The 26,382-nt window shown below is 66.8% G+C and overlaps 6 protein-coding genes across 9 annotated transcripts; 5 read left to right on the plus strand and 1 right to left on the minus strand.

The window, feature by feature from the left end:
- The first annotated feature begins 27 nt into the window (after window positions 1-27).
- Window positions 28-8,211, plus strand: NDOR1 (NADPH dependent diflavin oxidoreductase 1). 3 transcript variants are annotated; one of them, XM_081151822.1, is made up of 14 exons: window positions 28-246; window positions 556-584; window positions 4,150-4,247; window positions 5,185-5,283; window positions 5,365-5,466; window positions 5,554-5,763; window positions 5,983-6,104; window positions 6,189-6,409; window positions 6,514-6,621; window positions 6,776-6,890; window positions 6,979-7,125; window positions 7,218-7,336; window positions 7,415-7,509; window positions 7,596-8,211. In XM_081151822.1, exons 2-14 carry the CDS (start codon window positions 579-581, stop codon window positions 7,738-7,740), a joined length of 1,587 nt encoding a protein of 528 aa, XP_081007948.1. In that variant the 5' UTR covers window positions 28-246; window positions 556-578; the 3' UTR covers window positions 7,741-8,211. The 3 variants fall into 3 exon arrangements, with proteins under 3 accessions (XP_081007948.1, XP_081007946.1, XP_081007947.1); XM_081151820.1 differs by having other exon boundaries at window positions 30-246; window positions 507-584; window positions 7,200-7,336; XM_081151821.1 differs by having other exon boundaries at window positions 30-246; window positions 507-584.
- On the plus strand, window positions 7,800-10,492 carry LOC308564032 (ring finger protein-like; the record flags this gene model as incomplete). Its single annotated transcript, XM_081151743.1, has 3 exons — window positions 7,800-7,814; window positions 8,401-8,819; window positions 8,976-10,492. 3 exons carry the CDS (start codon window positions 7,800-7,802, stop codon window positions 9,688-9,690), a joined length of 1,149 nt encoding a protein of 382 aa, XP_081007869.1. The 3' UTR covers window positions 9,691-10,492.
- A 498-nt stretch (window positions 10,493-10,990) lies between these two features.
- RNF208 (ring finger protein 208) lies at window positions 10,991-12,138 on the minus strand. The gene has a single exon (XM_081151178.1). The coding sequence runs from the start codon at window positions 11,939-11,941 to the stop codon at window positions 11,144-11,146; it is 798 nt and encodes a 265-aa protein (XP_081007304.1). The 5' UTR covers window positions 11,942-12,138; the 3' UTR covers window positions 10,991-11,143.
- Window positions 12,139-14,425: 2,287 nt separating this feature from the next.
- On the plus strand, window positions 14,426-16,875 carry CYSRT1 (cysteine rich tail 1). The gene is made up of 2 exons (XM_081151550.1): window positions 14,426-15,811; window positions 16,090-16,875. Exon 2 carries the CDS (start codon window positions 16,097-16,099, stop codon window positions 16,520-16,522), a length of 426 nt encoding a protein of 141 aa, XP_081007676.1. The 5' UTR covers window positions 14,426-15,811; window positions 16,090-16,096; the 3' UTR covers window positions 16,523-16,875.
- Window positions 16,876-18,729: 1,854 nt separating this feature from the next.
- RNF224 (ring finger protein 224) lies at window positions 18,730-20,657 on the plus strand. The gene has a single exon (XM_081152407.1). It carries the CDS (start codon window positions 18,735-18,737, stop codon window positions 19,203-19,205), a length of 471 nt encoding a protein of 156 aa, XP_081008533.1. The 5' UTR covers window positions 18,730-18,734; the 3' UTR covers window positions 19,206-20,657.
- Window positions 20,658-20,929: 272 nt separating this feature from the next.
- On the plus strand, window positions 20,930-26,013 carry SLC34A3 (solute carrier family 34 member 3). Of its 2 annotated transcripts, none has more exons than XM_081152408.1 (13): window positions 20,930-20,980; window positions 21,660-21,783; window positions 22,014-22,103; window positions 22,468-22,596; window positions 22,677-22,820; window positions 22,892-23,003; window positions 23,089-23,284; window positions 23,448-23,537; window positions 23,633-23,720; window positions 23,806-23,973; window positions 24,056-24,172; window positions 24,254-24,378; window positions 25,470-26,013. In XM_081152408.1, the coding sequence occupies exons 2-13, from the start codon at window positions 21,699-21,701 to the stop codon at window positions 25,932-25,934; spliced, it is 1,809 nt and encodes a 602-aa protein (XP_081008534.1). In that variant the 5' UTR covers window positions 20,930-20,980; window positions 21,660-21,698; the 3' UTR covers window positions 25,935-26,013. The 2 variants fall into 2 exon arrangements, with proteins under 2 accessions (XP_081008534.1, XP_081008535.1); XM_081152409.1 differs by having other exon boundaries at window positions 20,975-21,500.
- Window positions 26,014-26,382: the final 369 nt, after the last annotated feature.

A 26,382-nucleotide genomic window follows, 5' to 3' on the forward strand; every position in this document is an offset into this window, starting at 1 on the left:
TCCGGGCGACGCCGGAAGTCGGAAGTCGGGGCGGGTTCCGGCGGCCCGGACTCGCAGGGGCCGCTCGCAGGTCCGGCTCCCGGGCGCGGGGCCCCGGGCGCGCTCACGCCCATGCCGAGCGCGCGGCTCCTGGTGCTGTTCGGCAGCCAGACCGGCACGGCCCAGGATGCGTCCGAGCGGCTGGGCCGCGAGGCCCGGCGCCGGCGTCTCGACTGCCGGGTGCAGGCCCTGGACTCCTACCCGGTGGTGAGGGCTCCCTGGGCCTGGCGGGGAGACGGAGCGCGCCCGGGGCGCCGCGCTATGCCTGAGCGTGGACCTTCCCACCATGGAGGAATCAGGGGGCGGGAGAGCTCGGGGACAGCAGCTGGTGGAGGGGGGCGCGGGGGAGCCTGAGAGAGGGGAGGGCCCTGTGCCCTGTCACCCCGAGCGCAGGACGGGGGCCGGGCTGCGGGCCGGGTGCCTGCTCGTTGCCGCCTGAGGTCTTACACGTGTGTCTTTCTGTTGAGGTGAATCTGATTCATGAGCCCCTGGTGATATTTGTTTGTGCAACTACAGGCCAAGGAGACCCCCCCGACAACATGAAGGTAAGGCCGCCCTGAGGTGGCTGCGTGTGCTCAGGAGCTCAGACCCCTGCCCGGGACCCTCCTCCTGTATTCACTGCCCGGAGGGTCTGAAACGCAAAGGAAATACTGGCGCTTTGACAGTGCTGCAGCCTGGCCGTGGATTTGAGAGTATACTCTTGGGTGGAGCTGGGGCTCCCTAATAAACTCATCACAGGTCACCGTCTTAACCTTTCTTATTTTTCCAAGGCTGTGTATGAGTCTGGTCTGGGTCTTACGTCTACTTCAAAGCAGTTTGACCTTCAGGGAACACTCTTCAATTCTCTGACCATCTTTTGGGCACACATTATATTTCAAGCATGATCCAGGGTTAGGAATTGAGTCATGAAGCCAGTGACCACATTTCTACCCTCGCGGAACTAACCACACAGCAGAAACGACAGGTTTAACAAGCAGTTGCAATGCCAGGAAGTCCATGCTGCTGGGGAGAGCGCCCCCATGTTGTGGAGCTGTAATAAGGGCTGTCTGTCCCAGTCTTAGGGGCTCACAGAGAGCTTTCTGGAAGAAAAGATTGTAAGCTAAGACCTGAAGGATACATGAGGGCTAGACAGGCCCCAGGAGAGAGGGAGCAGCCTGTGCAAAGGAGAAAGACAGCCCAGCCTCTGGGAAGAGTGAGAAGCAGTTCAGGATGGCCGAGCCAAGGAGCGTGTTGGGGGAGGAGGGGAGAAGAGTCAGGAAGCGAGGCCCAGTCCAAGAAGCCAGGCTGCCACAGATGGGCTGGAAATGAAGGGCTGTGGGACTCACAGGGTGACAGTCACATTCACATTGTAGCAAAACCACCACTTGTCTGTGGGGGGACAGGCTGTAGGAAAGCGAGAACAGCGTCAGTGAGTGCACAGCACAGGTAAGAGACTAAAAGTGAACACATTTCAGAGATATTACGGTAGACTCAGCAGGACACAGAATCAAACGGATTTCAGAGATGAGAAAGACAGGGATTCACGCTCAGCTACCAGGATAGGTGGTAGCTGCATGCACAGAAATAGACTGGCGAGGGCCTGGTGCCTGGGAGTTGTGCAGGTGGAGATGTGAGGTAGGTCTGGAGCTCCCGGGAGGATCCTGAATAGAGGTAGATGTTGGAGAGGCCAAAATAGGAAGCCTGAGAAAGGAAGCTGCTCCCTCCCCCAGGACAGGCTGTGAGGGGGCAGGAAAGTGGCCCCAGCAGCAAGAAGAGGGAATGCGCCATCTCTGTGGTCAAGGGTAGGGAGGTGACTGTTTCCAGAGGAAGGTCTCCAGCACTCAGCTGCAGGGAAGTGAAGTCAGATAAGGCCTGATGCATCCTCGGGGTTTATCAGCAGTGGAACTGGCGACCTTGGGGAGAGAAACTGGATAACAGGGTCATAGGCGATTAACGAGGGAGGGGAGGAAGGAGGGAATGGAGAGGATCTTTCAGGAACATCTACAGGAACTCAGAAAGGCTTCTGTGAATGGGCTAAGGGAGTTAAAAAGAAGGTATTTACAAGATGGGAGAGACTCAGGTGCTGGTGGGGGGCAACGGCTGAAGACTGAAGAGCAGGATCGGAGTAGGGATGATGTGGGGGTTGGACCCCAGCACAGGGTCTCCTCAGACAGGAAAGAAGGCAAGTTGGAGGGGATCAAAGGTAGGAGGTGAAGGGCGGGTGTGGGAGATGCAGGGCTCGGGCAGGAGGAGTTAAAAAACCTCATCAGCTGGGCTGGGAAGTCAGGGCAGAGGTGCAGGTTCAATATCATCGTCATCGGAAGCGAAGAGCACAAAGGGGGTTGCGAGCATGCTGGGATGAGGGCTGGTGAAGAGGGCAGAGTGCAGGGCTTTGCACCCCCCATGGAGGCCCTCCCCAACCACAGCAGGGACTGGAGGCCTCAGTGCACGGAAACGGGGGCATGGTTCCTACTGAAAACCAGGCTCAGTGAGCAGCTGTGTCCTAAACAAGAAGACACCAGCCTCCTTGCCACAGCCCCCTGAGAGCACTGTGGTAAGGTGTGCACTCCCAGGCAGCAGACGGGACAAGCACTCTGAGAAACCAAGTGACTGCAGTGGAACGCTGGGCAGCCAGGTCCCTGCCCCATCTCCAAGCTGTGAAACCCACTGGGAGACTGGCCCAAACTCATACTTTCCTGCCAGGTTCTTAAGTACAAGCAGAACACCAAGAGCCAGCATACACTGTGGGCAGGACCCCCATGAAAGATGGACCAGGAGAAGCATAGAGTGCTCAGGCCAGGTGCTACCTGCAAAGGGAAACTCGGCCCCCACGGACTGCGTGGGAGACTGACACGCTCTTTGAAATAATACCAGGACGATCTGAAAAGATAAAGTTGAGAAGTTCTTCTGAAGGTGTAACAAAAAATAAGATGGGAATAGGAAAGAAGACATTAAAATTCTAAGATCGTTCAGTAGCCTCAAAATGAGAACAAGTAGGGAGAAAGTTATCACCGAAAGTAACAAGCTGTCCCAGAACTGAAGGACAGGTCTCCAGCGTGAGGGGGCCCTCCACGTGCCCAGGAAGGGCCCGCCGGGCACACAAAGGCCTCCCACCCAGCGCACGCTCTCATGGGCTTCAGCGGTGTGGGGCAGAGCTGGGCTAAGAGGAGCACGAGCTCCTGAGCAGTGACTGCCCCCCAGACTGACTCGGAGCAAAGCCTTGGGTTCTTAGGGAAGGCGACCAACCTCAGTACCCGCCAGTCACCAGTCAGTGTGCAGAGAACAAAGGTGTGCTCAGACCTGTGGTCACGAGAACCTCACCTTCCCTGGGTCTTTCACTGGAAGTGCCCTGGGGTATGTTCTCTGTGGGCTTCAGGAGGCAGAGCAGGAGTGGTCCCCAGTGGCGGCCTATACAGGAAAGGCCTTGAGAAGGCCACAGGTTGGGCTAGGGCCAGCAGGCAGAGCTGTACCTCAACAGGGCCAGGGGCTACCACCCCACTGGTGTCAGTTGAGGGAGGCATGAAACAGAAGGGAGGGGGCGGGAGGTGAGGCCTGGACCACACGCAGAGGTCCATGTGGCTGGGCCCAGGTCAGCACAGGCTGAAGGTGCCAGGAAGCTGTGCCTTAAAGGTACCTGTGCAGACCCGTGAGTCCTCGGCCAGCACACAGCCACCTGCTAGTGGCCCAGGGCCCAGGGGGGAAGGTTCTGCTGAGTGGGGTGAGCTGAGGCTGCAGAGGCCCAAATCCGCCACGAGGGACCCAGGGACATGGGACTTTTGGTGTGAATAGAAGTCTTGCAGGGGACCCAAGTAGGAGCAGGCGCTGCCTTCCACCTGGGGAGAGTTGGGGCGGCTGGCAGTGCCTCCATCCTCACCAGCTGTACCCTGCGGAGAAGCCCAGACTTCTTGCAGAGCCCTCTGCCCGCGGCAGGAGTGGAGCCTCACACTCTATGGTAGTGGCTCTGGGGCAGCTGTGTCAGTGTTCTGCCTCTCCTCAATCTCTTGCCATTGTGATAGAGTAAAAAGCAGCCTTAATGACAGCTTAGGGCAGGAGAGCAGGGCCCTGGCAAGGCCCAGGACCCACCTTGGGGTGCCAGAGCAGGGCCCCTAACTCAGTTTCTTCTGGTGGCAGAGCTTCTGGAGGTTTATATTCAGGAAGAACCTGCCGTCCACCTCACTCTGCCAGATGGACTTTGCCGTCCTGGGCCTCGGGGACTCCTCTTACGCCAAGTGAGTAGGGGCAGCCAGGCTGCTGGCCAGCAGGGCTGTCCTCGGGGCTGCGTGCAGGGTGTCCTGGTGGGGAGAGGTGACTCAGCCTCCAGGACTCCCACCCGACTTTGGGCCTCGGCCCTGGCCATGCGCCCTTGTCCCATGGACACTCCCCAGTGGGCTCCTTCATGGGGCTTGTAGGGTGGACAGGCGCAGAATGGGGCCCAGCTTGGGGGCACTAAGGAGACTTCCAGGGTGGGAGCTAATGTCAGATACCAGCCAGCGTCAGGTGTTCACAGGTGGCTCAGGACAGCAGAGACCCACCTGGCTCTTGCCTCACTTTTATCAAAACACATTTCGTGAAACAGCGCAGTGGGAATGGGCAGTGGGTACACAAGAGCTCCAGGCCCAAGGAGCCACCCCAAGGCCCCCACTTGCCTGGCCGGGCAATGTAACCATCTCGATTTTTCCCTCAACGTCTTCATGACGTGTCTGTGTCCTAAGCAAAGGGCAAGGCTGCTGTGGATCATCTCCCAGGTATGTACCGGCTGCGTGGCATCGAGTCACCGGACCTCGGAACCTGACTCTCAGCCCGGGCTGAGGGGGTCCTGGGGTCCCCATGCCTCCAAAGCCAGACACAGTGGGAGGAGGCGCACGCCCACCCTGGAGAAAAGGGAAGAAAGTGGTGACCGCGTGGCCCTCACCTGTGGATTTGTTCTGTGTGTAATAGCAGCACACACACCCGTGGGCAGTGGGAGTCCCTGGTGCTGACAGCGTCCCCCCAGAGGGCTCCTTCAGGGAGTGGGCAACGACCGCGGGGAGATGTGGGGTGCCCCCTGCGCTCCAGGGGCCCGGGATCCAGGGTCTCACACAGCTCTGCCCTCTGCCCTGTGTGGCCAGCTGGGCCGCTCCCCTCATCTCCCGCCCAGTGGCCCCAGCAGCCTCACTCTCTGCACAGGTTCAATTTTGTGGCCAAGAAGCTACACCGCAGGCTGCTGCAGCTTGGGGGCACCGCCCTCCTGCCTGTGTGCCTGGGTGACGACCAGCATGAGCTGGGGTGAGTGTGGAAGGGGGCGCCTCCCACGGGCCCAGCCATGGGCAGGTTCCCTGCATACCAGCGCCTGTGACCCCTCTCCAGGCCCGATGCCGCCATCGACCCCTGGCTGCGAGACCTGTGGGAGAAGGTTCTGGGACTGTACCCCGTGCCCCTCGACCTTGGTGTGATCCCCCCTGGAGTCCCGTGAGTGTGGGCCTACGGGTGCAGAGGAGCGGCCTAGCCTCCAGGCCTCACTGCCGCTGGTCTGACGTGTGCATGTCCTCTCCACAGTTTGCCTTCCAAGTTTGCCCTGCGGTTCCTTCAGGAGGCCCCCAGGAAGTGCTCTGTGGAACAGCACGTGGCCAGGACAGAGCCTCCGAGTTCCCCTTCGGAGCTGCAGCCCTTCCTGGCACGTATGGTCACCAACCAGAGGGTCACCGGCCCCTCGCACTTCCAGGACGTCCGTCTTATTGAGTTCGACATCACAGACTCTGGCATCAGGTGAGGAGGAGTCCGTCCCGGGGACCGTGGAGGGTGCCGTCATGGCAATGGGGCCACGGCCCGAGTGCAGAGGTCCTCTCCCCAAGCCAGAGGCGGGTACTCAGCAGGCGGAGCACAGGCCGGGCTGCAGGGGAACACCTTGTCCAAGGGCCCCAGCCCTCCCTGGACATTGGCTTCCGTCCCCCTGCCCCGAGTCCCCAGCATGGCTTTCCCACCCAGCTTTGCGGCCGGTGATGTGGTGCTGATCCGGCCTGAGAACGCGGCCAGACACGTCCAGCATTTCTGCCAGGTGCTGGGCCTGGACCCCGACCAGTCCTTCACACTGCATCCTCGAGAACCAAGTGAGTTGCGGGCCGGGCTGCCACCCTTACTCCCACCCTCCCTTGAGTCCCTGGCTCCCCACCGTCTTCTGCTCCCGGCCTCAGATGTCCCCTGCCCCGAGCGGCTGCCCCAGCCCTGCTCTGTGCGGCACCTCGTGTCCCAGTACCTGGACATCGCCAGCGTTCCCCGACGCTCCTTCTTCGAGCTCCTGGCCTGCCTGTCCCCCCACGAGCTGGAGCGGGAGAAGCTGCTGGAGTTCAGCTCTGCGGAAGGCCAGGAGGCACTACACGAGTACTGCAGCCGGCCCCGCAGGACCACCCTGGAGGTGCGGACCGGCAGGAGGTGGGGACCTGGCAGGCCCCGGGCAGCCCTGGCAGAGCCACGTGTGGCCTTGCTGGCTGCCGCCCTCCTGAGGCCGTGTCTGTGCAGGTGCTGTGTGACTTCCCACACACTGCGGCAGCCATCCCCCCGGACTACCTGTTGGAGCTCATCCCCCCAATCCGGCCGCGTGCTTTCTCCATCGCCTCCTCTCTGCTGGTGAGGGTCCCTGGGAGTGGGGTGCACACCGGGTAGCCTTGCGGGCAGGCACCCACATTCCCATCCTCCAGGCTCACCCCACAAGGCTGCAGGTTCTCATGGCGGGCAGGCACCCACCCCCCATCCTGTCCCCCACCCCCCATCCTGTCCCCAGGCTCACCCTGCAAAGCTGCAGATTCTCATGGCTGTGGTGCAATATCAGACCCGCCTCAAGGAGCCCCGCCAGGGCCTCTGCTCCTCCTGGCTGGCGTCTCTGGACCCTGGGCAAGGTGAACCCTGCTCCCTGGAGGGTGAGGTGGGCCTGAGCTGGGGCCCTGGTCCTCCAAGGCTCTTCACACCGCTTCACTTTTGCAATAGGCCCTGTCCAAGTGCCCCTGTGGGTGAGGCCTGGGGGCCTGACCTTCCCACAGACACCAGACACGCCTGTGATAATGGTGGGGCCCGGCACTGGTGTGGCCCCCTTCCGAGCAGCCGTCCAGGAGCGAGTGTCCCAGGGTCAGAGGGGTGAGTGCATAGGGTGGGGGGCAGGGTGGGGGCTGGGCAGGCGGGCTGAGCCTGCGGGCAAGTCCAGGTTCAAGGCCCCTGTGCCTCCCCAGGGAACTTTTTGTTCTTTGGCTGCCGCCGGCGGGACCAGGACTTCTACTGGGAGGCTGAGTGGACGGAGCTGGAGAAGAGGGGCTGCCTGACCCTGGTCACAGCCTTCTCCCGGGAGCAGGTGGGTGTATGCGGGGGGGGGGGTTGGGGAGGGACAGCGGGTGCAGACTCACCTGCCCTGCCTTGTCCTGTCCTGTAGGAGAAAAAGGTATATGTGCAGCACCGGCTCCGGGAGCTCGGGCCACTGGTGTGGGAGCTGCTGGACCGCCGAGGCGCCTGCTTCTACCTGGCAGGGTGAGCCTGAGCTTGAGGGGCGGGGGGCAGACACCAGCCCACTGGGGTCCAGACCGCACTGAGCCCTGTCTGCCCTGTCCCCCCAGCAATGCCAAGTACATGCCAGCAGACGTGTCGGAAGCCCTGACGTCCATCTTCCAGGAGGAGGGCGGGCTCTCTGGCCCTGAGGCTGCTGCCTACCTGGCCCAGCTGCAGCGCGCCCTGCGCTTCCAAATGGAGACGTGGGCCTGAGGAGCTGCCTGCCACCGCCACCACTCGGACCGCTGCCCTGTCCGACCCCAGGCGGGAAAATGGCCGGCTCCTACGTAGAGCCACACGCCATCCCCCCAGGGTCCACACTCAGCCCTGGTCCCTGGCTCCAGCTGGCCTTTCCCCACTGGCCCCAACTTAGGTCCTGCCCACAGTGGACCAAGAAGGCACCATAGCCTGAGGGACATCAGGGAGCCTCCCCAAACACCAACTTCCAGACAGCATAGGAATCGGGGTTCAGGGTCCCTGGGAAGGCCAGGGTCCCCCTCCTCTGTCCTGGTGACAGTGGGCTCCCAGTCATTCTTTGCCATGTGCCACACCAGCCACCAAGGGCCCCCAGGGCTCCATGGGACTCAGGGTCAAAGGCAGCGAGGCCCCGGCCAGCACATGCCACCCTCACCTGGTTCCAGAAGCCTCAGCAATAAATCACGGGCTTAGGTGGCTGCTTCCCGACGTCTTCCTCGTGCTGTTCTGGTGCCTCAGGTGGGGTGGGGCCACAGCGCCTGGGGATGGGCACAGCCTGCCCATGGTGGGGACGTGGGCCCTTGCTCAGCCACCTTGGCTGTAACATTTTGGTGTCTCTCACGTGGGGGGTGCCAGCTGTTTGCCCACTTTGTATAGGCATCCCCCTGGCTCTGACAGGGCAGGGGCAACCTAGAGGACCCGGAAAGGAAGGGTGTAGAGAGTGCCCATTCCTTCAGCCCTGGGAGCAGCAGCCTAAGGCCCAGGGGAAGGGGGCGTGGTCCAGGAGCACGGAGCGGGAGGGAGGTGGGAGGGGCGGGCGCTGTCACGGCCCTGGGATGGGCCTTCCGAGAAGGGAATTCCTGTCGGAGCAGTTGGGCAGGCCGGCCAGCCGACCCACACTGCCGTGGCCCGGAGCCCATCCATCTAGGTCGGTTGCTGACACGGGTTGGCCGTGGCTGTGGCTGGGCTCGGGTGGACCCAGTGGGGCGGCACGTGTGGGCCCAGGAGTGGCTGGAGCTGACAGGGGCGCTGGGGCCCCAGCGAAGTTTACTTTCCACAGGGGCAAGGAGCCTGGAGGAGGCGGTGGCTGCTGCAAGGTCAGTGCCAGCCCCTGCCCCAGCCCCAGAGGGCCACAGTGACCTTCACAGCCCCCACCACCCCACTGCCACCCTGGGGACCCTTTCCACCCTTCCTGACTCCTGCCCCGGGCCACCTACTCATGGCCCTGCTGACCTCAGCTCGGGGCTCCCCAGTCCACCTTCAGCCTCCCTGGGCCCTGAGCACTTGGACCCACTGTACCAAGTACAGGCAGATGAAAGGTTGGACAGCCAGGCCCTTGAGAACCCTGGGGGTGCCAGGGCTCCAGACAGCGAGCCCCTGCTGGGGGCCACAGCTACAGCGCACCCCTGGGCCGAGCTCGCAGGGGAGGAGGAGGAGGAGTGCCCCATCTGCACAGAGCCCTACGGGACTGGGGAGCGCCGCCTGGTCCTGCTGAACTGTGGCCATGGCCTGTGTTCAGGCTGCCTGCACCAGCTGCTGGGCACGGCCCCCAGCGCCGACCTGGGCCGTGTGCGCTGCCCGCTGTGTCGCCAGAAGACGCCCATGCTTGAGTGGGAGATCTGCCAGCTGCAGGAGGAGCTGCTGCAGGCCGATGGGCCCCCGCGCCCCCCAAGCCCTGCACCCCCTGCACCACCCCAAAGAGGCCCTGGGCCCTGGGCCTCCCTGGAGCACCGCTACCAGCCGCGTTTCCTGGCAGGGCCTGTGGGCAGCCAAGGCTGCCTGCCCTTCCTGCCCTGCCCACCTTGCCTGGGTGCCCGGCTCTGGGCACTGCGGGAGCGGGGGCCCTGTGCCCGCCGCCTGGTGCTGCTGGGCCTGCTGGCCCTTGAGCTGCTGGGGCTGCTGCTCATCTTCACACCACTCATGCTGCTGGGGCTGCTCTTCATGCTGCTGGACCGCTCAGGCCACTGAGCAGGGCCTGGAGACTCAGACTGGCCACATCCTGGGGGCTTGGTGCCATGGGGCCTTGCCCTGAGGAGCACCTTGCACTGAGACCTGATGACCCGGCTGACAGATTCAAGGTTGACTAGGCATTGGCCTTCAATCAAGACCTAAGACTGGGCCCAGGGTCACCTGGGAGCCTGTGTTCAGCCCCTGACCTAGCCAGAGACTCCATACCTCCCTGCTGCCTGGACAGTGGCCAGTGGTGCTCAAGGACAGCGCTAGAAGAGGCTTGTGAGCAGGGCCCCAAGCACCCCTCGACGGACAGGCACCACCACACTGACACTGGCTCTTCCCCACTGCACTCCGGCACTCCAGTGGACACAGACATGGACGGAGGCCTGGAAGTGCCTCGATTCCTTGGAGGAGGTAGGGCCCTGGGCAGGGGCTGTGGCCTCCCCCACCCCCTCCTGCCTGTGTCCCAGATAAGGGCCAGTGTGTGTTCCCTGAAGGTCAGGGCAGCCAAGGGGAGAGGCCTTGGCTCTGCAAACTCAGCCCACAAAGGGCCTCCTCACCAGCCAGGCCGGGACCCAAGGGGGCGTCAGGAGCAGCTGGGGGCCCAGCACATGCCCCTAAGCTACCAGGGACAAAGACCCAGCTGGGCCTCGGAGCTGGAGTGCTGAGCTGAAGCCCCTGACCGCCTGCAGCCTCCTGTCTTTGAGTCTGGGGCCTCTATCGGAAGGACAGACAGTCACAGCACCACCTCATGGGCTTGTTGACGTGCCAGCGCTGAGCCCGGTCCAGGAAATAGTTCTCAATAAACAGTAGCGTGACTCTAACCACTGCTACTACATTTACCCTTTGTCACGGTCCAGGCGGCTCTGTTCCACACACCCCAAGTGTCCTTGTCCCAGGTCCTGGTACCCTGCCACGATCTTGGCCAGCCACATCCCAACCCCAGCTCAGACGGGCCCCAAGGCCCTTCCCACGCCACCTCAGAGGGTCTGAGCTGTCTCTACACAGCCGCCCCCGTGTCCAGTGGCCAGAGCCCACGAAGCGTCCTCTTTGCCCAGCTGGGCCCATTCTGCACACCTGCCCACACATCCCTGTGCGGCACACGCAGGCAGCTGGCTCTGCACCCGCGTGCGCACACAGCCAGGCCCGCCATCCTGAGTGGCACGCCCAGCCCAGTTCAGCCAGCAAGCAGAGCAGGCTGACACCAAACGGCACTGGGCCTCCCTCTGGCAGCCCCGTCTGGACTGCAGTCCTTGGTGCCCACCCTGGCCCAGTGCTTAGGCCACAGCAGCAGGCTTCAGTCCAGGGACAAGATGCAAACTTTGGCAGAGTTTTAATGGCAAAGTTGGTTGCAGCGACAATGCCACACAGGTGGGGGCCAGAAGCTGTGATGGGTGAGGGGTCGGAGGGGGACAGGGCAGGGCCGGGTCCCTGAAGCAGCAGCGCGAGGACCGGCGGGCGGCGGGCGCTACATGATGGAGCAGGCTGACAGCGGGTTCCGCACGTGGCAGGTGCACGCGGCCCCACAGTACTGCCGGAAGGTCTGGTAGCAGCTGCCCTCGGGCTCACCCCCCCACTGGCCGCCGGACGGGGCGGTCAGCGCCTCGGGGGGCAGGCGGCTTAAGATGGAGGTGTTGACGGCCAGCGCGGCCAGGCCGTAGTCGGTGAAGAGCACAGTCTCGCGGCGGCAGGTGGGGCAGGAGATGAACTTGTACTTGGGGCAGGACTCGTAGAGGATCTGCAGGCACTGCTCACACACGGAGTGCAGGCAGGACAGCACGCGGGGCCGCCGCTGGGTGGCGTTGTAGGTGTGCCCGCAGGTGGGGCACTCCAGGGGCTCCCCTGCAGCGGGTGGTGGCACCGCGGGGGGCCCCGAGGCCGCGGGCCCGGGCCGCATCACGTACTGGTTCACGATGACCTCGTCCACGGGCGCCACGCGGGGGAAGCCCAGCTCAGCGCTGCCCTTGCGGGGCCGCCGCGGCAGCGGTGGGGTGCGGGCCGCCCCGTCCAAGGCGGGCATGTCCCCTCCGCACGCCTGGTTGACGATGATCTCCGTGTCTGAGGGCCAGGCCCGCTTGGGTGCCAGGGCTGGGGTGGGCCGGGGCGCAGGTGGGAAGCAGGGGGCAGCCGCCTGCAGCTCGGGGAACTTCTCGGGGTGGACGATCTTCATGGCCTCCATCTTGAGGATGACGTGGGGGCCCTTCAGGCAGGACATGAGGAGGCCCGGCCGGCCGCTGCCCGCCTCGGGCCCGGGGTCAGCCGGCATCCGGCTGTCTCCAGCGGGACTGGGAGCTACGGCGGGAGGGGGCGTGGGGGGGGGCCGGGGGGGGGGTGCAGGGGCCGCATCCTGGTCCCGCCAGGCCTGGTGAGGGCCCCGGCCTCCCCGCGGGCTCCTGCGGGCGCCCGGTGAGAGCTGCGGGCGCAGGGCCCCTCCCCGCGGCCACGGTGGCTTCTCGGGGCCAGCCCCAGGGGGAGGCCGGGGCGGGGGCGGGGGCGGGAGGCGGGGGCAGAGGGCTGTGGGGCGCTGCCCTGGGCTGGGGGCCCGGCCCAGGGGCTCACCCAGGGTCTCTGGCGGCGGGGGCGGGGGCGGGGGCCGGGGGGGCGCTCTCCCTGCGGCCGGGGTCAGCAGTCCGCGGGCCGGGGCTAGGTGGGCCCCATGGCTCCAGGGCAGGGTGCCCGGGGACGGCGGGCGCACCCGGGCCGCGGGTCGGCGGCGGCGGGAGCAGGGAGGGGGCCTGGCCAGGCCCGAGCTGCAGGTGAGAGGCGGCGTCAGGGCAGCGCCCGCGCCCCGCGCCCCCGCCCTCGCCCGGCACAAAGACGGGGCGCCCGACCTCTGACCCTGACCTCCCGGACGCGGAACCCGGCCCCCTCCCCAGCCCCGCCCCCGCCGCGCGACCCCCGCCGGGGCGGGGAGGAGCCGCGGCCGCGACCCCGCGCGCCCCCCGCGCCCGCGCTCACCTGCCCGGCCCCGCGCCCCGGCCGCGCGCCGCCGCAGAGGTTGTCTCAAAGGCAGGCCCGGTGCGGCGCCCGCGCCTCGGCCCGGGGCTCCGGCGGCTCCGGCGGCGACCTGGGGCGCTGGCGCGGCCGCGGCGGCTCCCGGGGGCGCGGGGCGCGGGGCGCGGGCTCGGCGCGGCGGCGGCGGCAGGTGCGTGCGAAGCGTGGCGCGCTCTGCGGCGGAGGCGCGGGGACCGCAGTGCGCGCGGCGCCCGCCCGCGCCCGCAGCGCCACCCCCCGTCTGGGGACCCGCGCGGGGTCCGCGGGGCGGGGCCAGCCTCTCGGCCGCCCCTCGATCCGCACGGGGCCTGGCGCCCGCTCCCGGCGTCGCCGGTCGCCCGCGGACCGCGTGCGGGTGAGGACTCCCGCATCGCCCCTCCCCCCCCCCCCCCCCCCCCCCCGGCTGCCTGACCCCGAGTCCCGGTCGAGCCTCTCCCGCCCCCCGCGTCTGGAGGGAAACCTTTTTGCAGCCCGAAGCCTCCTAGAGCCGGAGGGAGAGGAGGGGCGCCAGGAGCCCCGCAGAACTGTTCCCAGGGCCCAGCCCTGCCCCCGAGTCAGGGTCCCTGCCGTCCCCCCCGCCCCGGGAGCGCCTCCGGGTTTCCCAGCTGCAGGTGCACCCGGGCTCTGCCCGGCGCCGGCAGCCCCGGAGGGCGGAGTGACCACAAGAGGGTGAGCAGGGCGGGCAAGCGGATGTCAGAGGGGACGGAGGGGGGACAGTCGTTGGGAGAAGTCCCCCAGGACGGTTGGGCAGATGCGTGGGGTGAGGGGTATTTGAAAGGTCAGGCAGCTGTGGAGCAGCCCACGGAGGACACACACCTACCCGGGGTGGGGTGGCCCTTTCGGGCATCCCGTCAGGTCAGCACGTGCCCAGCTGTGACACAGTTGCGGGCAAACCGGACCCCACCCAGCAGAGGAGCCCCATTCCTTTCTGCTTCCTCCACAGGCCAGGCTCCCCTGTTACTCATCTGCCTGTGGGGGGCCCTCCCAGGTGACAGGGAGGACACAGGACATGGTGGCAGCTACAGGGCAGGGAACCAGGGCTGCGGGGGCCTCGAGGGCCCCGTCGGCAGGTGAGAGTCGGCGTCAGCCCTGTGGCCCCGCTTCTGACCCTGGACAGCCCCCCTCCGGGCCACAGGCCCCCTCTGCAGGGGCCCGACCGCGCCCGCGGAGCCCAGGTGCTTCAGGACGCGCAGCCCAGGGAGCCGGGGCGCCTGCAGAGGGAGCCCACGGGGCAAAAGGCTGGCGGAGAGTCCTGGCCCGCGGGCCCTGTTTGCCGCCCTGGGTGTCAGCGTCCGCGCGCGGCCCGGGAGCAGGTGCGGGCGGGGCGCAGGTGCCAGGGGAGGGGCGCCGAGGGCCTGCTGGGCTCCAGCACGACGGCGGGGCGAGCGAGGTGGACCAGGGGAGCCCCGCGCCAGCCGCGGGCTCCACACACCTGCCCTGCTCGCCCGTGGGCGTGCACGCGTGGAGGCGCCAGCCCCCGGGCCCCGCCCCCAGCCCCGCGCCCCGCTCCGTGCAAGCCCCCGCCTCGAGCCCGCCGGAGCCCGCGCCTCCCGAGCTCCCCGGGTCAGAGCCCGGGAGGCCCGCGCCGGGCTCCGGACGGTCCGAGGCCAGCAGACCCGGAGCCGGGACTTGCAGGAAACCCTCGCGCGCGGAGGCTTCTGGGGAAGAAGGTTCCCACCGGCCGCCCGGGCCGTTTCGCGCATGCGCGAGGGGCGGGACCTGCGGGCGCGGTGGGCGTGGCTTCCGGCGCCTGCGCACGGCGCCGCCGTCGGCCTTCGAAGTTCGAGGCCGCGGGCCAGGTCCCCACCGAACCGGATGCCGAGTGGGTAGAACTCGCGTCCCGACCGGTCCGACCGGCGCCACGCGTGCCGCCCGGGTCACCCCGGCCTCTGGGCCACGTCTGGCCTGCTCCCGCCCTTCCTGGGGGTTGCCCCGGGCGCCGAGGACTGGGGGTGCGGGTCCCGGGCCCTACAGCGCCAGGCGGCCCGCGGGCGCCGCGGGTCCCGCGTGCACTAGCGCGTGTTTACACCCGTCGCCACGCCCGCCACGCGGGGGAAGGTGGGCGAGGGTTCGAGGGCCGAGGGCGGGGAGACGCCGGGAGCCCCGCAAGCAGAGGAGACCGCCCCGCGCGGGCGCAAGGGCCACTGCGCGTGAGGCGCGTGCCGCCTGTCCTGGGCCGAGCTCCAGCAGCAGCGTGCAGCCCACTTCTTACCGGTTCAAGGCGCGCCGCGCTCCCCTGCTCCGCAGCGCCCGGCCAGCGTGGCCGAAGGCAGGGGCTCGGAGTCAGGGGTGCTGCAGCCCCCGACACCTGCAGGCTGGGGTCAGAGGGGTCAGGGGTGATGCAGCCCCCCAGCACCTGCAGGCTGGGGTCAGAGGGGTCAGGGGTGATGCAGCCCCCGACACCTGCAGGCTGGGGTCAGAGGGGTCAGGGGTGATGCAGCCCCCGACACCTGCAGGCTGGGGTCAGAGGGGTCAGGGGTGCTGCAGCCCCCGACACCTGCAGGCTGGGGTCAGAGGGGTCAGGGGGGCTGCAGCCCCCGACACCTGCAGGCTGGGGTCAGAGGGGTCAGGGGTGCTGCAGCCCCCGACACCTGCAGGCTGGGGTCAGAGGGGTCAGGGGGGCTGCAGCCCCCGACACCTGCAGGCTGGGGTCAGAGGGGTCAGGGGGGCTGCAGCCCCCGACACCTGCAGGCTGGGGTCAGAGGGGTCAGGGGTGATGCAGCCCCCAGCCACCTGCAGGCTGGGGTCAGAGGGGTCAGGGGTGCTGCAGCCCCCGGCCACCTGCAGACAGGAGCCCTGAGGAGTCAGGGGTGCTGCAGCCCCCGGCACCTGCAGGCAGGGGTCTGAACACCTGACCCCAGGCTCCCCTCCTGCCCTCCTTCCTGGGCCCAGGACATGCCTGGAATGTGTTGGGGCTGAGTCGCCCAGGCCATGGCCACCACCCACCTGAGAAGGAAGGGTGGGTGGCCGCTGTGCTGGAGGAGCTGGAGCCTCTGGGGATCTTGGGAACCCCATTTTTGAGTCCCGCCCAGGGCCCCGCCCCTCCCCATAAGGGAAAAGGCAGCTGCCAGTCGCTCAGCTCACAGGCGCTGGGACCTGGTCTAGAGAAGACGACAGACTGCCACTGCCACTGCCACTTCAGGTGGGTCCTGGGCCTTCCCTGCACTGGGGATCCCCCGTAGGACCAGCTTAGCTGTGTCTCCAGACTCCCCCACCCACTCCCAGCCCCGTCCAGGGCACTGCCCCTCAGGGAAGGGCAGGACACCTGGGGGGCAGCTGGGAGACTGGCCCTCATGCTTGGGCCCCCCCAGGCCTGGCACTCTGTCACCTCCAAAACTGATTTCCTGGGGTGGGCACTGTCCTGGGCCACAACCACTTCCTTCCACTGAGCTAATGGTCTCCTCTGCCCACCCCTGCCAGGCGGGCCATGGACCCTCACGAGATGGTCGTCAAGAACCCGTATGTCCACATCAGCATTCCCCGGGCTCACCTGCGGCCTGACCTGGAGCAGCAGCTGGAGTTGGCTCCCTCCGCCTCAGAGCTGCAGCCTCTGCCTGTGGGTTCCTGCACCCTGGAGCCCACCCGCCTCCTGCAACCCATGGAGGAGGCCCCGGGGCCCAAGGGCGCCAAGGGGGCCAAGGGGGCCGCCCCTGTTCAGGGCCAGCAGGCCTGGCAGCAGCCTGGCAACCCCTACTGCAGTGGGCAGCGCCCAGCAGGACTGACCTACACTGGCCTGCCACCCATCGGGCGTGGTGATGACATCGCCCACCACTGCTGCTGCTGCCCCTGCTGCTCCTGCTGCCACTGCCCGCGCTTCTGCCGCTGCCACAGCTGCTGCTGCGTTGTCTCCTAGCTGGGCCCCGACTGGGCTGTGGGCCTGCCCAGGAGCCCCTGCATAGCAGGCCCAGGACTCTGCTCAGGCAGCCACGGCAGTGCTGGACATTTGGGGTGGCCACTGGGCCATTGCCGTGGGTGTCAGCCACCTCCCACCCTAGACAGGAACACCTGTGTGCCATGAACGCCAGCAGCTCAGCTCAGGCCCCTCAAAAAGGAGCCCTGGGCACTGGCCATGGTGGCAGCCCGGGAACACCTAGGACCACTTCCCTCAAGGCCCAGAGCCTGGGTAATAAAGCAGAGTGAGCTTTCTTCAGGTGACTCCTTTCGGGAGGGGACCCGGGCTGGATGCCACCACAGGATGCTGGCCTCTCTGGGACATCTGGGGGCAGGGAAGCCACTGCGTCATGATTCTCTAACCTGCACTGCAGGTCTCAGGCCTGTCCTGAGGCTGGACAGGAGGGGCAGGCGTGTGTCCCCTGCCCTGGCCAGGCCTGGTTGGAGCTAGGAGACACGACAGTCTGTGTGTCTGCCAGCAGGATGCTGTGCGGGGAACCTGGGGAGTGGAGCCCCAAGAAAGGCCTCCAGGAGGAGGATCGGTTGGAAGGAAGGTGGTGGGTGGGACTGGTGCTGGCAGGTTTCTGGGAGTGGGAGCCCAGGCGGCCAGGACTGAGCCTTGCTCACAAGTGTGAGTCATCACCCTACCTCAGCAGGGACATTCTTCTGCCTTCCCATGAAACATCCAATTCCTGAACATCGGCTGTGTAGTGCCAGGCCATGCTGCCCGGCCCCGCCCGGCTCCCAGGGCCTGGGCCTCCCGGAGGTGGGCCACAAAGGTGCTGGGCTGGGGAGGCCCCTGGGAGCACCTGTCTCCCATCTGCGTGCAGCGCAGCACACCTGTCGGGGGGACGTGCAGAAAGCTCAGCTGCTAAGCATGGCGTTGCCTCACCGCTGGGGTGAGGCCGGGATGCCGAGGCGAGGAGTCAGTGGAGGCCAGCGCTGGGCACCCTGATATTTCCGGGCTGGGCAGAGCGAGCTGAGGGAGGAAGTCGAGCTGGCCTCGCAGGACAGACGGGTCCTGGTGCCTGCCCTCCCCTGACCCATGGTGACTGGCCGCATGGCAGGACTGGTCTCTGGGTGCGGACAGACATGTCATTGGCCTGACTGTGCAGGAACTCAGTGTGCCAGACTCCTGGCCCCTGCCCCAGGGCTAGCCCCCACCAGAGGATGACCCCACCCAGGCCAGCCACAGAAACCTGCCCGATCAGTCTAGGAGGCTGCAGAATGCCAGGGGGTGGGAGTAAGGAGGGGCCCCTCTGGCCTTTGGCTTCCTCCCAGCCAGCTGGAGAGGGTCCTGAGATCCTGGCCCTGTCCCGACCCTTCTCTACACACTCCTTTCTGCTGTGCCCATTCCCCAGTCACTGGGCTGACCCTGGGAGGAGGTGGCTCTGATGGGAGTGTCCTGTGCCTCAGAGAGCGTCTGGGTGGTCCATGTGTATACATGGGGACCTCCACACCTATGCTTAAGCGCCTCCTTGGGCCTTTCAGGACCGGCCACCACCCCATGATAAAGGCAGGGATGAAGGCGCTGGGGCAGATGAACATGCACCCTCACACTGATTGAGCTGGGGAGAATCAGGTCCTCAGGACTCAGCCAGTGGGGGTCCTGGCAGGCTTCCTGGAGGAGGCAATACTTCAATTGAGATGAAGAAGAGGCATTACCCAGGTTAAGATCAGAAAGCTTTTCTAGCATGGGAGAGGGAGTGTGAGAGAGGGGGACCGGAGAGAGTATGAAAGTCGGGGGGTCGAGGAGGCGGGAAGATGAGCCTGGAGGAGCAGCAAAGCCAGGCCTGGGTTGGGGGTTGGTGGAGCTGGGTCTGGGCATGAAGGGGGTGGGGGCGGGGTGGAGTGGGGGGGCGCTGGTGGATCCAGTTGCAAGCGCTTTGTGGCTGAAAGGGGAGCCCGCCCGCCTGCAGCCACCACCTGCCTCCCTGCTGACTCGGGCTCGGCCAGTAACGTGAGCCCCAGGGAGGGAGCCGCAGGGTGCCCTGGGTCCCCCCACCTCCGGCCACTCTCTGGCTGGGCATAGCCACCCAGCAGAGCGAATGCAGGTAAGAGAGGCCTGGGCTCCTGTCCTCTAGGGTGGGCTCCCGGTGCCAGGGCCCTGGCCATGCAGGACAGCGGCAGAGGCGGGCGGGGCTGGCTGCAGCTCTCTGCGCCCCTCCCCTAGGATGCTGCAGCCAGAGGGCCTCCAGGCCCCCGAGCAGGGGACAGCGGCTGGAATCCGGCGAGGTGACTGCATCGTCTGCTACTCAGCCTACGACCTCACCGGGCACTTGCCCCGACGCCTCTACTGCGGCCACACCTTCTGCCAGGCATGCGTGCGGCGGCTGGACATGCCGGCCCACGAGCAACGCTGGATCCCCTGCCCCCAGTGCCGCCAGAGCACACCCACGCCCCGGGGAGGGGTCGCCATGCTGGACCTCGACCTGGCCGCCTTCCTGGCCATCAAGGCCGAGAGGGAGCCGTCCCGCCTGGAGCCCCGGCGCCCCGTGCCCCTCAAAAGCAGCACTGCCGTCACCCAGCAGCCAGCTGTGCTCTGCCCCACCCTGGGCGCCCAGCCTCACTTCCCCCAGCCCACCTGCTGCTGCTGGGGCTGCAGCCACCTCTGCTGGGACCCCCCAGGCAGCCCCGAGGTCTGAGCTCCGGCTGCTGCAGCTCCTTGGGCAGGGCAGTGGCCGCTCGCGGCATGCGGGCCGCTGGACCCCTGACGGAGGCACAGGTTGCCCAGAACAGCCTGGGGACAGAGTGTCCCGGGTGCCGCACCCTATGGACACCCCCAGGCCACAGCCTAAGGTCAAGGGCTGTGGCCACAGTGCTGTGAGACTGTAGGGGACCAGTGACTGCCTGCCAAATCTGGCCGGGATGCCCAGACCCTGAGCTTGCCTGTGTGCAGACCTGGGGGGGGGGCAGTGTTGTTGGAGTCCCCTGTGCCCAGCCCACACCCAGACTCAGCTCAGAGAGTGGCTCTTGTGGGGGATGCCGGGGCCCAGCCAAGGCCCCTCCTGGTCCTGCCGGAGCGGGTCTCTCCTCCCCTGTGAACGTCCCAGAGGTCTGAGCCGGGAGTGGAGGGAGGGCCGCTCCTGCTTCCCTGGCCTGCAAGGCAGCCCTGTGGAGTCCCTTCACTCAACAAAGCTCGCTGAGCTTCCGCCACGTGTCGGGTGCTGCTCTGGGAGGGTCCCCTGCGGGCATAAAGTCAATGCTGCGACAAGTGTCCACGGAGAGGGTCAGCTCTAGGCCCAGAGAGGGTGGGGACCTGTCCGAGGTCTCACAGCTCAGGAGGGCCAAGGCCACACTGGGCCCTTCTCTGGCCCTCAGCTTCCTTCCGCCTCCCAGTGGCCACAGCAGGTGCTGGAGGTTACGGGCACAGACACCCCCGCAAGTTAGGCCGCAATATTCTCACCACCCCCACGGGGGAAGGAGCCGTCACTCAGCAGCCCCTGGGAGGGACAGCCGGGCCGCCGTGGGTGGTGGGTGGCAGGAGCGGGAGGGATCAGGGAATTTGCTGAGAGGACACTCAGAAACCTCCTCTTCCCTGGGGCAAAGTCCCTCAGGCACACAGGGATTGGTGGGCAGTAGACAGGGTGCTGGAGCCAGCAGGCCCCCTGGGGAGACCAGGCCTGAGGGGGAGGGGCTGGCCCCAGCAGGGTCTGGTCTTCCTCCCAGCATCGAAGGAGCAGGAAAGGGAGTGACCCCAAGAAGAGGCACCCCACAAGCGATCGGGCCGGTAGGGCTCAGGTGTGGAGAGGGGTGGGCCAGGTCTCCTGGTCCAGGGTGGAGAGCTTGGGCAGTACTACGGCCTGGGGGGCCGCCCTCCCCACACGTGCAGATGGGGGCCTGACACCCTGGATTCTTGCTGGCCACCACCGGAGCGGAGCCTGCAGGGAGCTCTGCCCAGCCCTACCCTGAACCCAGACCTAAACCGGATAACCTCAGGGGTCTGGCCTCCCTGCCAGATTAGTACAAGGGGCTTCCCTCCCACTATCTGCGGGGCAGGGACAAACAGGCCCAGATAAGGTCTGCAGAGCTGCGGGCAGAGCTCCTAAGGGTCCCCAGGCTGACCCGCCAGAGGCGGGCACTTGGCCCTGTCCTAGGCGGGCACTTGGCCCTGTCCTGGGCGGGCGGCTGCTGTCACACAGCGTCACACAGGCAGCTCCTTGTAGAAGTCCAGCACCAAGGGCCAGTTTCCAGCCCTACAATGCCCGTGGCCTGGAGCACCTACCCTGGGGTGGCAGTGGGACCTGGACGAGGCAGGTGCCCAGGGCTCTGACGGGTACCCCTGAGGGCCTTGCTCCTGGGTAAACATTAATGGGGCTCAGCACAGGGCAGGTCATGTGTGCGCCCAGCGGATCTTTGACCTGCGGCTGCTCCCGCCCTGTGTCTCCTCCCCGCAGGTGCCCCCTCACTACCCACACAGGTAGGAGCTTCGAGAAGCAGGAGGGGGCCCAGGGACACTGGGGCCAGGGCTGGGTTACCTCCAGGCCCAGGGTTTACCACCGGCCCTCCCAGGACAAGAGACGGGCCTGTGGGCAAGCAGGAGGAAGGGGTGACAGAGAGTGTCCCAGGATCGGGCCCTGGGGATGGGGAGAGAGTGGAGGCAGATGGGGCTGAGGAGAGGAGTCCTGAGGTGGAGTGGGGCACCCTGGCTCCTTGCCCTGCCCCCTGCACTGGGGGTGAGGCTGTTATCAAGAGGAGAAGGCACGGTTTGGTATCAAATGCCAAAGTCTAAGTCATCTGCAATGGCCCTGATGACACCTGATAGAAGAGGTCCCCGGGTTCCAGGTTCCCAGCCACTTCCAGCTGGTGCCTCAGCACCCTCTGCCCCAGGCCACCCACCAGGCCTGCTTCCAGCCAGGACCAGCGAGGGAGCCGGCAGCCAGGGCCACCCCAACTCGGCACCCCGAAACTGGACAGGGCTTGCCTGACAGCCTTCTGAGGTCACTGTAGTCATCTGCTTGTGGGTTGAGGACTGGGGAGGTCGTCAAGGCCAGCAGGGGGTGGGAAGGGAGGACAGCTTCTGAGATCTCAGGTTAGGGGACCCAGGGACCTGGCAGGGCAGAGGGAGGAGAGGTGTCTGACCTGCCCTTCCCCCCCAGATCCGGGCTTGGACCTGGGTCTGTCCCTGCCCGAAATCCATGCCGAATTCTCTCACTGGTGGCCAGGTCAACCCCCCTACTCTGGACACGGTTGGCCTGGTGGACCAGAGACTAGGAAATGCAGGTATCAGGAGCCCAGCCCTTGACCCATTGCTCTGGGGAGGTGGGGAGGGGGCTCATGACAACTGTGGTCAGGGCCAGATGAGCTGGTGGCCCCCTTCCCTCCCACTTCCTGCTTCTGTCCCTCACCCCAAGCGCGGGTGCCACGGTCCTCCCCCACCCCCTTCTGCCCCCACCTGGGGGTGTCCTGGAACCAGCTAGATCCCTGGCTCTACTTGACCCTGACCCCTGCAGGGACCTCCAGTTCTGCCCCTGTCTTGGAAGAGGGGGACGTGGACCCCTGGGCTCTCCCTCAGCTGAAGGACACCGGCCAGTCCTGGAAAGGTAGGTCTAGAAGTGCCACGGAACCGGCCCAATGGGGCTCTGACACCCTAGGGTCTGAGCATGGAGAACATCCCTGGGGAGAGAGAGCAGGGACGGGGTTTGCCCCAAGAGGGAACCCACCAGAACGATGACCACCCAGGGGACCCTTGTCCCTCTGCTCAGCTGCCTGCCCTGCCCAGCCTGACCCTCTTCCTGCCTCCTGCTGGCAGTGAGGCTTCCGGGAGGCCCCACAGGCTGTCCACTTGGCTATTCTGCAAGGGAAAAGAGGAGGGGGCCCAGGCCCTGCCCTGGGGGGACGAGCAGGTGGACTAGCAGGGCAGGGAGGGTGGGGCTGGCTGAGAAAAGCCTTGTCCTATGTCCTCAGAGCTCAGCGTGGCCGGCAGGGTCCTGCAGGTGCTCATCGGCATCCTCAGGGCCTGTGGGCTCCTGGGCAACCTCTACCTCTTCATCTGCTCCCTGGACATCCTCAGCTCTGCCTTCCAGCTGCTGGGCAGTGAGTGACCAACTGGGCAGGCAGGGAGGGGCGGGCAGCCGGGCCTCCTCAGCCTCAGTGCACCCCTCTCCCCGGCACAGGCAAAGTGGCTGGAGACATCTTCCAGGACAACGCGGTGCTGTCCAACCCCGTGGCCGGACTAGTCATCGGAGTGCTGGTCACAGTGCTCGTGCAGAGCTCCAGCACGGCCTCCTCCGTTGTGGTCAGCATGGTGGCCTCCAAGTGTGAGTGCCCCTCCTGTCCTGGGACGGTGCTGGGTGGGTGGGCACAGAAGGCTGATGTGGCGCCCCCGCAGTGCTGACCGTCCCGGCATCTGTGCCCATCATCATGGGTGTCAACGTGGGCACATCCATCACCAGCACCCTGGTGTCTATGGCACAGTCGGGGAACCGGGACGAGTTTCGGAGGTGAGTGGCCGGGAGGGCGGGGGGGGGGCAGGACTGCGCCGAGGCGGCAGCAAGGCCGCCTACCACTGTGTCCACGTGGCTGCAGGGCCTTTGGCGGCTCGGCGGTGCACAGCATCTTCAACTGGCTCACGGTGCTGATCCTGCTGCCACTGGAGAGCGCTGTGGGCCCGCTGGAGAAGCTCAGTGGCCTGGCCCTGAAAGCGGCCAGCCTACAGCCCGGGGCACAGGCGCCCGACATCCTCAAGGTGCTGACCCAGCCACTCACCCACCTCATTGTGCAGGTGAGGACAGCGGCCGCCCTTGGAGGCCCCTGTGCCCAAGCAGTCTGGGGGGAGGGGGGTCCAGGCATGGCCTGGGCAGAGGGGACAGAGGAGGAGGGTCTGAGCCCTGTAGTGGGCAAGTTCCTGAGAGTCCAGCATAGGGTTGTGACGCCTCTGTCTGCAGCTGGATGCCAAGGTGATTGCCAACAGTGCCACCGGCAATGCCACCAACAGCAGCCTCATTAAGCGATGGTGCGGCACCAGGGAGGTGACGGTGAGGTGCCTCCGACCGCTGCCCTCCAACCTGCTGAATCACCCAGTCGCCCTGGCTCTGAGCCTGCCCTGAGCCCGCCCTGCTTGTCCCCTCAGATCCCAGGAAACAGCAGCAACTGTGGAACGACCACGCCTGGCCCCTGCCCTGAGGCAAATGGCTCAACCACCACGGAGCAGCTGCCCTGTGAGGCCCAGCGCCCGCCCCCAGCCCCCACCCGCCCCACGCTAGCACCACGGCTCCACCGCTCACCCGCCCTGCCCTGCTGCAGGCCACCACCTGTTCATGGGCACCGGGCTCACAGACCTGGCCGTGGGCTTCATCCTGCTGGCCGGCTCCCTGCTTGTTCTCTGCACCTGCCTGGTCCTCATCGTGAAGCTGCTTAACTCCATGCTCCGTGGCCGCATCGCCCAGGCCGTGAGGACGGTCATCAACGCTGGTGTGCCGGGGCACGGGGCACGGCCTGGGGTGCGGGCTAGGGTGGAGAGGCTGGGCCGGGGCTGACCCGGTTTTCCCCCCAGACTTCCCCTTCCCGTTCGGTTGGCTGAGCGGCTACCTGGCCATCCTGGTGGGCGCTGGCATGACCTTCGTGCTCCAGAGCAGCAGTGTCTTCACAGCAGCTATTGTGCCGCTCATGGGTGAGCCTGGTGGGCAGGCACCCAGCCGTGGGGCGTGGGGGCGTGGGCTCAGGGCCCCGTGGTGACCTCTGGCTCCTCCAGGGGTCGGGGTGATCAGCCTGGAGCGGGCGTACCCCCTCTTACTGGGCTCCAACATTGGCACTACCACCACGGCTCTGCTGGCTGCCCTGGCCAGCCCCTCAGAAATGCTGCCCAGCGCCCTCCAGGTACTGCCCTCCCTCCCTTCCCCGCTCCCGGGCACCCCAGTCCCCTTGCATCCAGCCCTGCAGACGGGAAGTTTGAAGCCTGCCCTGGGCTGGCCATGGCTTAAGCTCTCCTGGGACCCACCTCCAACTGCCTGCTCAGGCCAGCTGCTCCATCTCCTTGGACCTCAGGGACCCTGTGGGCATCTTGGGGACCACGGGTCCTGTTTCTCCTTCCCTGCGATCTTGTGCAGTCCTGGGGTGCCCTCTGCACCTTTCTCCCTGTCCTACCTCCCTACCCTGTGCCCCTGGCTGCGTTCCTTCCAGGCCTCCTAGCCCTGGGGGGCCTGGAGCCCCTCTATTCCACCACCTCTAGAATACTGCTCCCCCCTCGGTCACCTAAACCCAACAGGTCCCTACCTGGATGACACACTGTTCCTGCAAAGGCCTGCCCTACCTGTGCTGGGCACTGCATGCCTCCAGGAGGCCTCTCCCCAGCCCCCAGCTCTGTGCCCTATACCCCGGCCCTTCCACCGCTCTGGCTGAGCACCCCTCCTCCACCGCCTCTGCTGGGGCACCAAACAAGTGCAGCTCCCGAGAGCACAGTCTTGCTGGGCTGCTGCCCACAGGGAGAGAGAAGTCTGGGCCCTCGCCAACCGAGTGGACACTCAGGCCCTCCCTGTGTGGGGCCCTGCTCCCCGTTCCTCCAGGAAGCCCTCCAGGCTGTGCCCACCAGCACCCAGCTCAAGTCCAGAGGCCCCTGGGCGGGGAGGGTGCAGGGGGGGTGCCTGCACCTCCTCCCCACAGGAGCCAGGCCGGAGCCGAGGGCCGGGTGTCCACACCCAGTGAGCGATGGAGGCCCCCGGCCACTGGGCATGAGGCTGGGCAAGCTAAGCCAGCCCGGGAGAAGGGAGTCGAGCCCGGCGGCTGTCCTGGGAGGTGCAGTACCCCCCAGCGAGGGGCTGTGCAGGAGGAGCGTGCCCTCCCCTGGCCGGAATCTGCCCTCCCAGGTGGTGTCTCGGCCAGAGAGCAGGAGCCCAGGCTGGCCGTGGGTTGAGGGCCTGGTCTGGGGGGCAGCGGCCAGGCGACCCGGTCACGCCCCGCCCGCCCCCCAGGTTGCCCTGATCCACTTCTTCTTCAACGTGGCTGGCATCCTGCTGTGGTACGCGGTGCCCATCCTGCGGCTGCCCATCCCGCTGGCCAAGCGCTTCGGCGACGTGACCGCCCGCTACCGCTGGGTGGCGCTGGCCTACCTGCTGCTCGGCTTCCTGCTGCTGCCGCTGGCCGCCTTCGGCCTCTCGCTGGCCGGGCCCGCGGCGCTGGGCGCGGTCGGGGGCCCGCTGGCGGCGCTGGCGCTGCTGGCCGCCCTGGTCAGCGCCCTGCAGCGGCGGCGCCCGGCCTGGCTGCCCCGCGCGCTGCGCTCCTGGGCCTGGCTGCCCGCCTGGCTGCGCTCCCTGGAGCCCTGGGACCGCCTCGTGGGCCGCTGCTGCCCCTGCGGGGCCTGCGGCGCCGCGCCCGCCGACGCCAAGGAGGCCCACTGCTACGAGAACCCCGAGGTCCTGGCCTCCCAGCGGCTGTAGGGCCCCGGCCCGGGCACCCCGGGAGCGGCGGACTAAGGAGCCGGCGGGCTCGCCCTCTGAGCAAATAAACGAGCTGTGGCCCAGCTGTGGGTGGTCTTCGCGCGCGCCGGGCGCTGCCTCCCCGGGGACCCCCACCCCCGCTCCCTGGGGTTGGAGTAGTGCCCTTGCTGCCCCCTAGCGGACACGCGGGGCGCGCGGCGAGCGCGCGGGGAGCTGACCCACGCGCAGGTGTGGACACAGGGAGGACCCCCGCCCCAGGCCGCAGCGCTCAGCTCTCCGCGGCCGCCGGGGCCCGGAGGCGCCAAGCAGCGCTGGAGCACGGAGTCTCCCCGGGGTAGAAAGCTGGGGTCCGGGAGGCTGCACGCGGCTGGGCCCTGGTGGGGGCGGGGAGGTGGTGCGGGAGGTGGTGCGGGAGGTGGGTGCAGGCAGGGCGGCCGGTTCCCGCCGC

Source organism: Miniopterus schreibersii (genome assembly GCF_964146895.1).
Source record: "Miniopterus schreibersii genome assembly, chromosome: 11".
Classification (NCBI taxonomy): Eukaryota; Metazoa; Chordata; class Mammalia; order Chiroptera; family Miniopteridae; genus Miniopterus; species Miniopterus schreibersii.